The sequence below is a fragment of the Aptenodytes patagonicus genome, chromosome 1, assembly GCF_965638725.1.
Source record: "Aptenodytes patagonicus chromosome 1, bAptPat1.pri.cur, whole genome shotgun sequence".
In the NCBI taxonomy this organism is placed as follows: Eukaryota; Metazoa; Chordata; class Aves; order Sphenisciformes; family Spheniscidae; genus Aptenodytes; species Aptenodytes patagonicus.
Window position 1 is genome coordinate 210,729,352 of NC_134949.1, and position 15,639 is coordinate 210,744,990.

Genomic DNA, 15,639 nt, shown 5'->3' on the forward strand with positions numbered 1-15,639 from the left:
GTTTGCAGGTTCCCTTCACAAAGCTCGGTGGACGTGACGGCCGGAGAGGGAAGGGAGAAGGCAGGGCAACACCACATTGGGCGGTTCACTGAGACTTCACTCCGCTCATCTCCAGCTGCCCGTTCTTGTTTTTCCAGGATGCCCTCGTGACTGCCTAGACCCCTGAGATCTGCTGTAACCTCTCGAGATCCAGAGCGCGCTCTGGGCAGTAACATGGACAACAACAGAGCAGCGAGAGGGGCAGAACAAACAGCTGAAGATCACCGCCATCCTGCGAGGGTGCAGAGTAGGACAGAGATGACTTGCTAAACGCTTCTACAGTGCACATGTGCATCCCTGAACAGCGAACACAATGATCAAGTGGAAAGAGAGAAGTAGAGCATCTAAAATACACTTAAATATACTAGTTGCCACTCCGGGACAAATTTCACTTTGGTTTTACATCTCTGCAAATTCTGAAAATTTTCTAAAGTCTCTGAAATGTCTCTGGCTTCTAAAGTCTCTGTGAGGGACAGCAGAGCACAGAGCCAAAGCTTCACCCTGGGAATTTCCAGCTGCTCTTTTTTTGTTCTCACACTCGGTGTTCTAAATAAGCAATAGGATGAATATTACCACAGAGTTATTATTTCTGTCATAAATTTAAAAAACTACCTATATGAATAACTGTAAGTCAAAGTCCTTCAGGGACCGTCATAAATCAAAAAGCTGTCTGAGTGCTAGATTTAGTATTTCGATCATTGAATTAGCTGAAAGAAGTATAAAAATGCCTGTACAGGGGGACAGCTCTCAGTTAGCTTATACACATTTACACAGACTTCTGGGCAATTTCAACCAGAAATGAACAACTTGGTCCAAGTAAATTAACTCCCATGCATGCTTCCAATATAATATTGGGATTTGCCGCCCCAGGATGTGCGATGCATCACTCTCTTAAAATCTCTTCCTGGAAAGTGTCTCCTAAATGTTTACAATTGTCTAACATAAAGCCAAAAGAAGAGTTTTAAGGGTATTTAAGTGTTTTGTAAAAGTTTCTCTACATACATGTAGAAGAAACCAAATAAGATGTTTTTACATGTGGCTGACTCTTCAGTTCAACCTAAGACACCATCCCAAAATGCTGTAGTGTAGCCTCAGTGACCTGTCCCTATCATCCCAAACCTCAAACACAAGGCAAACACTGTCAATCAAGTGCATAATTTGAGAAGCAAGTAACAATCCTAAGAAAACAAACAGTTTGAGCTCCAGAAATTAAACTGTTGCTCAAATTCTCTTGCAGAGATGTGCGAGAAAGCCAGAGCACAGACATAAGTACAGGAGGCCCCGGAGGAAAACAATGCAAGTCTCACCCTTGGTTTGCTCCCCATGTAGTTTTGCTCACTTGGCAAAAGGGAGCGGAGATCAGTGCCCTTCCTTGGTAGGGGCTCTCCTGGGTGGTGTGTAAGTGCAGGAGAAAAAGGCCCCAGGAAGGCCAGGGTTGCCAGCCGTCATCTATTCTCTCCTCACGTCCTTGGCACAGCCAAACAGAGTCGGAATTACCAAAGTAGATGGTGGAGTGGCCGAAACGTAAAATACTCCAGCAAACCTCTGCTGCAATCCTTTGGGACCACTGTCGGCTGTTATCACTTCCAGGGGACTGGATCTAAACAGACATCAGGGACCAAAGCGTCTTCTGCTTGGTGAAGATGACCACAGAAGAGAGTGAGAAGTATTACGGTATAACCTCTGACGTTTGCCTTCTCACACAATGAGGAATGGCTGGCTGCCGATACAAGGCATTTCACCCAGTGCGAGACTGGGAATGGCCACATCCAGGCTGCCCTCCACAGAGGTTACAACTGGCTGTAGAGGGACACAGAATCATGGCACATCCTGGATTTTAGGAACTCTGAGCCATTATTTGCTGCCTTGAAGTCAAGCATCAGGATAACCACATCAGTTAATTTAAGTGACAAACACAGCTTTTTCAGTCACCCATGCCACAGATGCAGAGGGATAGTCTGCTGTGTTTCTGTCTTCTGACAGGTTTTGGATGCTTCCATCTCTGTTTGGACCTGCTGAGAGAGGTGAGAAAAAGGGGCAGGCTCCCACTAAAAGCTGGAGTTGTTCTGTATTCTTAACATGGAAAGTTACAGGCTGCACCACTTTGCTATTTTTGTCTCGGTGAAAAAACTATGGCACCAGCTTATTATGGTCACATACGCCCTTAAGGAACCTACCATCATCACAGCACTAACAATAGGTACAACATTTTGAAAGATTGACGTTGAACTTCATAATTTTAATTAAGTGCGGAGCACCTTTTTGGGCCAGGAAAAGGCCCCAAAGGATTTTATTTCAGTAGATAGAAACTGCTAACTTACTGTACCAATAATCCAACAGTTTGCAGACAATACTTTCACAGACAGGACCAGATAAGAAGGTAGTGCATTATCTTAATGCACATCTTATGAAACCAACAGGCTTAAAGCTACACCTGCGTGTTACATTTTTGGTTGCACACATTTAACTCTCACTAATGCTCCTAAGATCTACACGATGTGCAGTCAAGAAAGGAAAATGCCTCATGTAAGCATGCTCCTTCTGAACTGGAGACTTTACCCTTTAACGTTCTCCTGTCTTTTATAGCCACACACAGGAAAAAACCTTCTTCACGCTGCTGATTCCTCTCATTCATGTTCTCTTTAATGACTTTATTTGTGCAGTCAATTGCTCACAGACGTGAACAGGAAGGTGGCAGTGCAGCCCAGCTTGACCATACCAAAGCTACGGGAGCAAGAAGCTGAGGCCACGGAGAGCAGCTTCTCAAGGCGATGCTGCTAGCAGGGGATATCCACACCTTTTCAAAGGGGTATCGTTATGCTGGATCCCATTTTAATCTCACAGACACTATATAAGTGCAGGGAACTGCAATAATTATTATTATCCTATTATTGTAATTGTTCAAAGGATTTTCTGCCAGTCTCCCATTTAGCATAGTATGTGAAAGGCTGACAAAGAAAATGTGATTAAGGTGTGAAGCTCTGGTGCCTGCCAGCTGTACTGAAGTGCAAAAGATTCCCATCATAAACAGTAAGTGAAAGAATGATGGGCTTTCTGGGGCTTTCATCAGGAAATAAAAATACAGGAGTCCTTCAACATCTGTCAGAGACCCAGAGAAGAATGGAGGAAAGCAATCCAATTCATCTGTATAAACTGTCTTTTGTGGTACACCACCACCACTCCCTCCTTCCACTCACTCCCTTAAAGTATTGACCATGATGGAGTCTAAGGAAGGCGGGGGGGAGTAAGAGAGAGATGGAAACAGGCATAGTTTTTCTGAGGTTGTATAAGGATGTAATTTCTTTTCTGTTCATAACCAAGAAACAAATGTATTATGCTCCGTCCCTTTCCTTCCTTTCCCTGCAGTAGTTAAGCTGATGGCTACTTGCAATCGATACGTTACAGGAGCTAATAACACGTGCCGAACCCAGAAGCTGCAGCGGCTCGTCCCTAGGAGTGGGGCAGGAAGGAGACGGGTGACTCGGCCCCTGGGACGCCGGCTGCTGCCTCCAGTGCAGTAGCACTTCTCCGGCGCCACAGAGCTCGGGAAGCACCGTGTCCACTGCTTCCACTGGTGGTGATTCTTGCAGACTGTTCCCATTTTGTCACGAAAAGCCGGGACACTTTACAGTGAACAGCAGGGAGGAAGAGGAGGATGGCGGACTGAAGAGAGTAGAATTTTCTCTCTGTCTCTTTCAACAGTATTTTTAGTCTTATGCTCTTCCATGACTATTAACTCCTACTGTACTCCACTGGACACATGGACTAGTTGTTACTTCCCCCTCTGTACTAAGTTTTCAGCTTATACAACCACATGTCCACCTTAAAGTTTTTCAAAGTCACACGTCAGCTCACACCAGCTATAATCCCCAATTCACAAGCACCAGCCACACGTTCCTGCTCTGTCTTCAGAAGCAGAGAATTCCCCATGCACCAAGCACTGCTGCACATCAGTCCTTCCTCCGCTCTCAGAAACCTCCTTCCCCAACTTTGAATAATGCTGTTTCATAAACACATGGCTCCTGCTGTATTTTGAACCCCTTCTCCCACCCATTTAAGGGTGAACAGAGGACAAACAGAAACTTCAGGCACAAGGTCTCAAAATCGTTCGACTCCTTACTCCAGGCGATCTGTCGTTTCTGAGTCTGCGAGTGTGGCCGAAGAACCGGGGCAGACCCACCTCCTGCCTGGGCTCCAAATCATCGCACACAACGCCTGGCCGAACCTCGCCAATTATATGCTGCACACATGCATTTGTATTAACTGTGCTTGTTCTTTTTCTGAGTTAGTTATCTAAAAACACCTTGTCATTTTCCAGCTGATTTTAATAACTGTATAATAAATCATTTAAGCAAACCATTTAATGGATGGAGTGGTAGTAAACAGGACACTGCAAGTACAGCTATTAGTATAACATAATTAATTGCTGAGGTCTCGTGTTGTTATTTCTCCCCATTTTAATGACTTATGGTATAAGGAAATAAAAAGTTTGTCCTTTTTTCTTCTTTCCATATACGTTTGCTATTCAGAATAGTGCAACAGATCATCAAAGACAGCTATGGGAGCACTTCTTGTATTCCTTTACTCAGACGTTTGCTTTCTGCAAATATTCTTGTGCATTAAATCTCATTCATCATCATGTTTGTGTTCAGGCTGCCATCTCCTCCGACACACAAAGCAGATGAAACCAGGGACTTCAACGCTAAATTCATAACTCTTATATCTTAAGCTAACAGCCCAAACCCTCCAGGTGAAAGCAGTAATAGATTCACATCCTCTGTGGCTCATAGAAAGTGAAATATGTGTAACATACATGACCATTAAGTTGTATTTGTAGGTAGAAACGCCTGTGAATACAAATAACAGGGATGAGTGTACATTTGTTAGCAAAAACATACTTAATCGTCTTTGAACATATTTACCAAGCTTATATTGCTATTGCTTCAAGCCATACTCCCTGCTGTGGGGTTAGGAGATGTTCTTTCTTAGGAGAGGAAAAAACCCACCATTTGTGTCCACTGAAAGTATTTTTCAAGGGAATTTGAAAAAGGCCCCAGTAAGTCCTTACATGTCTTGCCGTGGCATAAGCCTTGCTACTAAGGATGTCCCACACTGCCCCTCTGCGCAGGCAAGACACAGTACCAACCAGCCAGAACAAACCTCAGGGGGCTCTGGGAGCTGCACAACTGTGACGACTGGATGCAAATCATGCTGATTATGGTACCTCTCTAAATTAAAGACTAACAACAAACCCAGTAGGCAATTTTTTTCTGCTTGCCTACTCCGTGTGATTTCTACATTCAACACAGATAAAGACAGTGGGTGGTATGTCCAAATGATGTGTTGATGACATTACAATTTACCTGTGATTCTTTCAGTCTTTAATTCAACACTGGATTTACTTGGAAAAAAAATTATGCATTGGATAAGGAAATTAATTGAGGTTGGCTGACTAGCATCTCACTGGTCAGACTGGGTGATCGAAATGGTCACATCTAGCCTTAGAACACAATAATCTGTGAACACTATTACATGCTATCCACTCTCCCATTTATTTTGGTAACCTTTACTTTTTCTTCCTTGAAGAACTGATGCTTATAGCCATCAGACAACATTTCATCCCCCATATTGCTTTCACATCTTTTCTGTATCATCTGTAAGGGCTTATAACTTGGATCACTTCCATATGGCACTACTCCTGACCTGCCAGCCATACACTTTCATGGGGCATATGTAATCCTGCAACAGATGCAGATGTATGTCCTCCCAATACACCAATGGCCTCTTCTGCTCTTTTCCTTGGACATTTGCTTATGCTCCAGACAGCAACTCCAATTCTTATCTATATAATAATGTATCACTTAGTGATACTACTTAGTGATATTACAAGTATTACCCCACTGCTTTTACCATCCAAGAGAAGCACTGAACAAGGATACTGATTTTAAAAAAAGGACCTGAGAAAGAAAACCCCCTGACCAGCTCTCAACTGGAAGCCACACAAACAGCTAGATACAGAGACAGTGTTAACAGGGTGTGCAAACAGCCCCAAGAGCCAGCTTCTTACCTGGCTTGTGCTTTCTACTTGGAGTAGAAGTGGGAAAAACTCCTGAGTCAGTCCTTTTTCAAAGGAAATTATCCTCCCAGCTGCAGTGTTCTTGAAAAGTCCATTCTTAAACACTCTTCTCAGTTTAAACGGATGGAAATGACCAAGCCTGGAGGCCTTTATTAGCAAGCCTCTCCAGGACAGATCCACACAGAAAACCTGGAGGAAATCACTAATGCAAGGTCCTACACGACTCTGCTGAGACTGTGGGTCTGTGAAGTCTCGTTCCTTTTTCCCCCATCAGCTTAGGTGAGGAAACAAAGGGCTAAGTGTACTGATGTGCATGCACTTTTTCTTTTTTATACTATAGCTTTTTACTCCTGAATTTTACATGAATGTATCTGTGCTTGATAAAGTGTTTTTCACTTATACTCAATAATGTTTTCCAGACCTGAATACAGCACCATCCAGACCCATAGCTCACATTAACTAGTAGCATGAAATACTGCTACTGTACATCAGGAATATTAAAGCAGAAGAGGAAGCTTTTGCGGACAAATAATAGGCTACATTTTGTACTCTCTTTGCTCTACAAGAATTCCCTCTCTTTCCTCTGCTTCTGCCTTGAATATGTATTACACGAATCATTTTACCCACTGAGGAAACAGATCTGACCCTGACACTGAGAAAAAAAAGCCATGTGATATCAGTGAAATCTTTAACAAAACAAAATGAGGCATAACATATAACTGTGAAAGAAATTAATAAAACCAGAATATTTTGTACAGTAATTCCTAATTATTTTGTATAATAATTTCTAATATTAAGATTGCATCACCTTTTGTGCCACAATCTGAAAATGTAAATTCCATATCCATTTAGAAATGGATTTGAAAACTGAGGCAAACAAAGCATAGAAGTTTCAATTCTTTTCAGCAATTAACTCTCACTACCTGTGAACTTTCCTAAAACACCTATTTGATGGATATTCATTGGGCATACCTGAATTGTACGAAAAGGTGATGTGCAAATAAAAATGAAGTTCAAATCTTACGGGTTTAAGAGAATACTACGCAAATACACCATAAAAGCAACTGGAAGAACGTGCATGCAGAAATGGCACAGAATCTGCCCCACAGAGGGTCTGCAAGTGAGAAACAGAACTGTTACAAATAGTTAAAAGCTGATATATTTTAATATCAGTCTTCAAAATGTGTTTAAAGCCTCTCCCCGCAAAGAATCTAATAAATAAGCTGGTGAAAAGTTTAAGTGCTTTTTGTTTCTCTTGTGCTGTATTTGTATTTACAGAAAAAAACCTGCAGTCACACTCATGTTGTCCATGACTTTAGAATATATTAAGGTACCGCACAAGACTGCATTTTTCAGGAGCAATGGTTGCATATAAATACAGCACTGAAATAGCCTGTGGAACACAAGAAAACAGTAGCCCAAATGACATTCTTTTAAAATAGGCAATTATGTACCAGGGGTCCAATTTCTAAACATATATTTTTAAAAAAAAATAACAGGAGTTAAGCAATTTAATACTTTTAAAAATTCGAGCTATGAGACAAAAGAATGAGAACCTGTTCACCTTGCAAAAAAGCTGGTTCCTACTATTCCTTCATTATAATGGGCTCCAGTCTGCAGTCTCTGCTCAGGTAGCGCCCCTATTTAAATCACAGACAGCTCTGCCTGGGGAAAGAACTGCAGGACAAGGGCCAGTACTTGAACTGGAATTTGTTCATGTTAGCATAGCTGGCCAAAACCCAGCAAGAACAGTAGCTTGTTAATAAGTATCCAGGTATTCCCCCTTGAGTCCAACATAAAGCTTATCTATAATCAGCTTCTGAGGAAGTTGGTGAAGAGGAAGGATGGGCTGGCCTTTACAGTGCATTGCCAAGACAAAGGTGATGGGCATGTGACACTGGTTCCATCTTCTTACCATAAGGAAGCAGAAAGCCAACAAACAGCTGCAATTATTTGAACAAGTCAGGCAGACGCTTCATCAGGACTATGGGAGAAAGAACAGGGAAGAAAGAGAGTCCTCACAAGGAAGCAACAGCACTGAGACAAGACGGCTGACCCCTGCGTTACCACACAGATAAGGACACATTTTCCAAAGTGCTCAGCAGTAAGCAGCTCCCATTGGGAAGACAGGTGCTGCTGACTACTCTGGAAAATACCAGAACGTCTCTGAGTGCCAAAAGGTAAGATAACCTCTCTATTTGAACTTGGGTGCCTGAAGACAGACATTGCTGATACAGAATTTTTAAGAGTACTCAATCCATAATTGCATCGACAAACAATTGAATCCATATCAGCATTGTTAAAAGCCAGTAAGATCTTTAAAATAATAAAAAAAAAAAAATTAAAAAAAAGTTATGTAAGAATCCAAACTAGATGGAGGAAGATAATAAAACTTCTGAGAAAATGGTTAAAAGTTAAGCAACACCAAAATCTCCAAGTAAGAAGCTGTGACCAGGTACTCTTGAGTAAATTTATTTTCACAAACTCAGAAGAGCAATTCTCAATCTTCACAGAAATAAATTGTTTCGTTTGCCTTTGTGTTCCAACACATAACTTCAGTATAGGTATGCCTACCTAAGTTGCAGGAGCAGACTTCGTGCTGTACTAGTCCAAAATCTTTGCCTCAAGCCAACTACCCAGAGGAATGGAAATCCAGAGAGGAGGCCAATTTTTCCTTTTAATTACACTGGTGCAATCATACGGTGTTCTTAATTTTTGCAGTAGCACAAATTTCATCCCCTTTAAATCAGTCGTACATTAAGGATTAAGACCTATGAGAAAAGATTATTTGTTCCAACACATTTAAACCCAAAGAACTTCACCTGCTCACAGTCTGAACTTGCACATTTCATAGCAGGATCGAAAACAGTTAAGAAATCAAAGCAGATGGCTTCCTCTCTCACGAACAAGCAAGTCTCAAAACAATCAAGACCTAAAAATGAAATGCATGAGCTATTTTGACTAGCATACAAACTTAGATTACAATGATAAAGCTGACATTAATCAATTTAATCTACTTGTTAAAGTGCTTTGTCCTACACAAGAAGTACTGCACTGTGTTGGCTTCTGCAGGAGGAATGAAGGAACACAATCTTTGTTATTAATCCTCTGAAATTAAGATTAAATTATTTCTGTAGCCCATAATAAAGCTTTTGAGTTTAGAGTTTTAGCCAGTCCAGTGACATGCTAGGACAAAAGTCTTATTTCATACCAGGGAAATGCATGTTCTGAATTTTCACTGAAGAAATCTGACTCTATTTCAGAAAAGGCCCATCATTTATTTTCCCAACAATAACCTTGAAAATTACATCCAGACTGATGGATTGGAGCTATTGATGGTTGATTTTCTCTCTGCTGTACAGCTATTTTACAAAGATCACATTTAGAGCTATGAAACTCTTTGAATATGGATCTTCTTATATCTTAAAAATATACAAAATCCTTCGGCAAATGACACCCAAGTACACATATATTCTTTGATTCCATCAGCAAGTGCTAATAATAGAAATTTTAAGAGAAATTGTTTTCAGTAATTGGGGTCTAGCTTGAGATAAACTCCATGTATTAAAGCAACACACTCACTTCAAATGCATTTTTGTAATTGCATTTGTAATTGGTCCTATTTTAGAAGGGTACGATTTAATCCAGTTCCATTGTTCTAGCCAACCGGCACACTATTTGCTTTTGCAGTTCAGACCTGAGCGTATGGTACGCCTTTATGGTGACTCTCAATATACTCCAAACTGCATCCTTGGGAATACTGTACTGCTCTCGATAGCAAAATACCATTCAGCTGTATGAAACCTCATTTTCTAAATAAAGAACACCATGGTTTTAAATGACACTGATTATTAAACTAAGGTTAGACTCCTATTGCTAAATTGAGTTGTAATTATAAAGAAGAATTAATAACCAAATTTAATGAAAATCCCATTATGATACAGCTTAGCAAATCAAAGCTGAAACTGCTATAAGTAAAATGACAGATAGCCACAATATAAAGGCAATACTACGTTTGAATCCATTTCCTCAGCTTTCGGGGTGTCTCAGCAGAAAAGTTAACTCCAAAATGACATTGTCTCTCCCCTCACTAGCAAGCATAAACCCAGAGACAGACTCACAGAGAGGACAGGGTAACGAGGGAGGTTCCTGTCTGTCCTCAGGGCTGACTCCGACCTCAGTGGATCTCGCCCAGAAACTACGTTCATGCTGGTGAGGCAGAATCAGGCCCTCCAATTTCAGGTCATCAACCCCACATGAGTCGGGCGGGCATAGAGGTCCAAGAGACTAACTCTTGGAAAAAGAGGAAAGTTATTCCAAGGTACGAAATTTGTAATTCCAGTGGGGTTTTCTTCTTCTGATCCATGTGGCACATAATAAACAGTTAAATTTTTTGGGTTTTGTATCTACTGGGATTAAAATCTGGTAAGAAATGAATTGCACACAAGATGAAACAATAGGAGTGTCTGATTTACCCCAAATTACACTTATTAGGAATATATTCATCTCTGAATACACATGAAGTCAAACAGGGAAAAGCTTTACTTTTAGTATGAAACACTGATGAAAGACTTGAATCCATCTCTTTTCTTCCCCATTTAGCCTAATCCTGTACAAGAACTGCAAGACTGGTTATACTTTAAGGATTTCTGAAACTTCAACAGAAAAATTCTCAACCATAAGACAAGAGCCGGAAGGCAAATAGCTCTTTGTAAAACCATAGAGCTACCTCTCAAAAGTATGCAAGCAGGTTTAATGTTGACTGCGTTGCTGAGATATGCTAATGTAATATAGATGGTACATGGAGTGGAGAAAATTATTTTGCATTCAGCTAAAGAATAAATATATACAATCCTCTCCAAAAATCAATGCATTGCTCCAACACCTGAAATCAAGCTGAAGGTAGATTTCCAATCACAAGCAAAATTTCGTGCTTATAACGTGCAAACCAATGTGTGCCAATAGTCAAATGTTTCAGCTCTGGTGTATTGTGTTCTGATGAGTAAGAATCTTGTACTATTCATGTTTTGCAATAATTTCAGCTCTCTCTGTCAGTAAGAGAGATTCTCTGAATAATGTATGTAGTGCAAAAGAAATGAACAGAGTTTAAATAAAATACGGAAATGGGAAGGGGAAAGAAAGAGGACTGTCTCCAAACTGATACAGATCAGATCAATTCTGCAAACTTACAACAGAGTCTATCTGCTTAAGCAACCTGTTTCATATGCATTCACGATTTAGAGCAAAAATACTAAAGTTCTGGGTTTGTTTAAAGAAAACAAAAATGTGTAAGATAACCATTGGAAGATAGATATTAAACTGAATATACAAAATTATTCCAGTTCCAAAAGTACTCCTGGGTGAACACTTGGCTTATGTTTTTATCTAGTGAAAAGAAAAAAATATTCAATTTTTTCCAATGTTGCAGTGAGTTACCTGCTAATATGCCATCCATAATCCGTTGAAATAGTCTGTTTACTGTCCCTAACACATGCAAGGGGCCAGGCCCTGAATCTTCACATGTAACCTCTGCAGCAAATGGAAACAGAAATAGAGGTAACTGGTCATGTCTCAGAGCTTTATGCTTGAACTCACACGAATATTCATTTCAGTCCAGCAGCTCTAAGGCTTTTGTACTATGTATTTGGGGACATGTGTGCTGAGTAATTTCTACACAAATAGCAAGATCCAAAGCCACTGTTTCACAGCGGTTCAGCAAAGAGTTATCATTTCATATTGCCATGAAATCACTTAATTCAGAGCTGATGGTGGGGGTTCTTTAATTAGGTTAGAAAATCTCACACATCTGCGCTTTAGAAGCCTCTGTCAAGCCAACAAATTCAATCACATGGAAGCCAGTGTCCTCCAGCTATCAGACAATTGATTTGTGCAGGATTCTGCTCATATTTAGCTTAAGGGACATGCAAAATGTTCATTCAGTTGTCAGTTTGCCTACGTTTCATTAGGAGAAGATTTGTTGTTTAAAAAATATTCTTCGGTATTAAAATGTTTAAAAAAAGAAGCAGCAGTCAGATTATTGGCACGAGACTGCAAAATGTGAAATAAACACAAACTTGGACTAATGCAAAAATACACGTTGGTTTAAGTGGGAAGTACAGACCTAAATAAGGCCTGTAGGATTACGCCTATTTAATACAGACATGTACAGAATTATATGAGCATACACACACATAAACGCATACATTTACTTTCCCCCTCTTTCTCTGCCTCCCCCCATACTGTAAAGATTCATCATCTCTGAGTCATTTAACTCTTTGGAACTGAAACGGGGTTCAGTTAAAAAAAAAAGGGATGAGGTTAGGAATCACTGTTTCTATAAATGACAGTAAATATACGGGGACAGGTGTTCCTCAGTTAAAACAATGCAAGGTAAACATAACCTAAGGTAGTTGGAATGAGAGAGAAGAATCTGCTGCGAATAGTCTAAATGAGGAAAGTTTTGGGCAAACCCTTTTTGAATCTATGGTGTTAGTCTTACACAGAGAAGTGGTTCAATCTTTGACATTTTTAAATTTTTGCAAATCAGAATTAATTCACTAGTATTCGAACAGAAATACTGTGCAATGCCCTTAATCCAAAAAGTAACAATAGCTTTGGAAATTGTTTGGTAGAACTGGCTGCATAGGCAGAATCTAAAATAATTGACTTTACCTAAAATTACTGATTTCAATATACAAAAATTTTAGTCCCCTCCTCTTCCACTAAAAATGAAAGTTTAAAAAAGCTACTATGTCATTTGTCTTCATGGAATATATAATCAGTGCCTGCAAAAGTTGACATGCATTGTAATATTTTCTCAATGAACTACACCTGCATAGATCTGATTCCTTCCAGTTTCAAAGCACCTTATGAAATGTTTTCTCCTTATGGAATTTGATATTGATTTTCACGCTAAACACAACTAATACATTGCTTAATATAGAATTCACAGTTAATGGGACATCAATCTTTCCTGCATAAAATGAATGGAGCCATTTTGGCAGCTCAGAAGCTTTTCCTGTTAAATAAGGTGGCAAGGTCATCTGAAACTTGGAGTACCAAAGACTCGTATAAATAAATTTAGCAATCATTCAATGAATTATACATGAGAACTGCACAGTACATTGTATGTTTCCATATTAAAAAGTGCCACAGAGATGGCTGTGAGAAAGTGGAGAGAAACATGGTACGTATTTTAAAGGCACGATGAACAGTAAGACCTTCTCCAGTGTGTTTCTATTTTAAACTTGCTCAGCAACGTTGCTTAGGGCATCCACTTCCAGAGGCAATTCACTCTGGAATGAAGAGGAGTGATTCGAAAACTTAAAGGCCACTGAGGAAAACCTACAGAATCCTGAAATATGGACATCAAAGTAGTAATGCTACTACTGTCCTCAGCTTTTCCACGCTGTATCACGCTGTCTTACATAATAACATTAATTCCTTTTTATAAGCCTGACATACATGAAGATAAATAGAAATAATGCTTTGCTACTTTCAGAGATTAAGCAGTATCCAAGCATGTGTTTCAACCAAGGCTAAAGATCCTGAGGTGATCTAAATGTAGGAAGTTCAGCTAATTATACTCTGTTTTCAAAAAAAAAAAAAAAAAAAAGAGTAAATGTTACCTCATTTGGTAAGGGCATATCTTTTTCTGTTTTCCTCTCATGGTATATGTGCATCTGTGTGTGTGCAGGGGGGTGTGTATAAAATATATAGCAGGAAGAGAATATTTGTTCCAGTTGAGGTGGTCTGTGAAATCAAGTAGATCAGATACTAACGTGATTTGGCACCAATGTATGGATGCATAGAGACATATCCACAGGATGTATGCATTACGAGATGATAAGAGACATTTACAACCTAGAATATAAGAGCAGGGCTGCCTCAAGTGACATCACCAGATCAACTGCAGCGTCAACCAACTCAGATATATTATCCTGCACACCACTGCTTCCCGATCGCCTTTCCAGCCATAAGAAAAGCATTTGTGAGCACAAATATTATCGTATATTTTCAAATACACGCAAGGCACGCCACACCCAAAAGCGAACAAGAGTAACTGGGGGGTTTACGGACCGATCGAGACATTCATAATTTTTCTTTACAACAACAAAATTCATCTCCATAGAAACCCAGGAAGCAAGAAACTACAGTAATAACACTAAAGTAAATGTCACATCAGGTTAGTCAGCAGAAGGCAGGAGAGGGGATTTTGCTCCAGTTAGAAACTAACAAGGATTGCTGCCCCTTTTGCTTTTCTGCAAAGGGTATCTATACTGAAGACAGACTTACTGATGTATTTCCAATGCAAGACAATAATGTGGTTTCCTGTTATTTCCAGTGCAATTTACTGGATGGTGGTCAGATCAATGGCATGTTTACTTACAGGCATTTGTTACAGCGAAGCTGTTAGCTGTTTCAATGTTGTCTACATGAGGAACCAAATTAAAAGGTGCTTCGGATGCATTGGGGCTGGTGTTATGAAGAAAAATTGCTAATCGAAAAGCAGTATATTCCTGATCTGTGTTCCTGATGAAGAGACCACCTACAAAAAACAGAAAAAAAGCAAAAAGCAAAGGAAGCAGGGTGAATTATTTGCAAGCTACTATCTTGTAACACCAAGCAACTGTCTCTCCCAAAGCTGCACAGTAAGGCAAGTCCTAAGACTTTAACGGATAAGGAACTAATCATATTCGTAATCACTACCGCTGCCTTTAAATCACTGTCCTCAATTGATTTTAACCTCCCTGATGCATTCACGCTTTTGACTTCTCAGTTTCCAGCCTTTCATACATGAATACCTAGATTTGTCATGATTACAGTGACCTTTGAAAGTGTTTAGCCTCCATCTCCCCGATACCGAACACACTGGTAAATCAGCTACTCAACAGCCTCTTACATTAAGTGGCGGGCTGATTAAGGGGAACGATGCTTTCTGGATTAAAAAAAAAAAAAAAAAAAAACTCAGTGTAGGATAATCTGCACTGAACAGGAATATAATGAACTTCGCTCCTCTGCAGCCATGTGCAGGCAGGGAGCAGCTCAGCCTTATTAGCAGCATCTTCACAAGTCCACGAGAAATGATGCAGTGATGGAGCTGAGCTGGAAAGAATTCAGATAGCTGCGTCCCATCCGAAACACGTCCGAAAGGAGGGAAGCAGGAGGCAATGGGAAAGGGGTGAGGAAGGGGCACACGACTACATGGAGAGACCTACAAAATCCTAAACTTTCCAACTATGAGAAGGGAAAGAAGGGCAGCGTTGCCTTTTACCCCCCACCCCTGCCGGCTACCGCAACCTCCGGTGCACATAACTCGCCATCACTCTGGGAGCCAGGCAAAAGCGGGGGGTGCCCGAGCCCCTTCCTCCTCTACCGATCCTACATACCCCGGGGCTGGAATGAGTTCTGCAAAAGACAAGCCTCCTCCCTACCGCACGCGAAAGCACACATACATATATATGTATACACACACACACACAGAGGCGTACATACACAAATACACGCGGATTTTTCGTGAAGGC

The 15,639-nt window shown here is 40.4% G+C and overlaps 1 protein-coding gene across 6 annotated transcripts in view; it reads right to left on the reverse strand.

The window, feature by feature from the left end:
* Nucleotides 1–15,639, reverse strand: part of GRIA4 (glutamate ionotropic receptor AMPA type subunit 4) — a 258,437-nt gene that overhangs the window by 242,195 nt on the left and 603 nt on the right. For all 6 annotated transcript variants that reach the window (XM_076328209.1, XM_076328210.1, XM_076328211.1 and 3 more), the window contains exon 2: nt 14,505–14,663. In XM_076328209.1, coding sequence (XP_076184324.1) covers nt 14,505–14,663 — 159 coding nt within the window. The remainder of the gene's footprint in view (nt 1–14,504; nt 14,664–15,639) is intronic.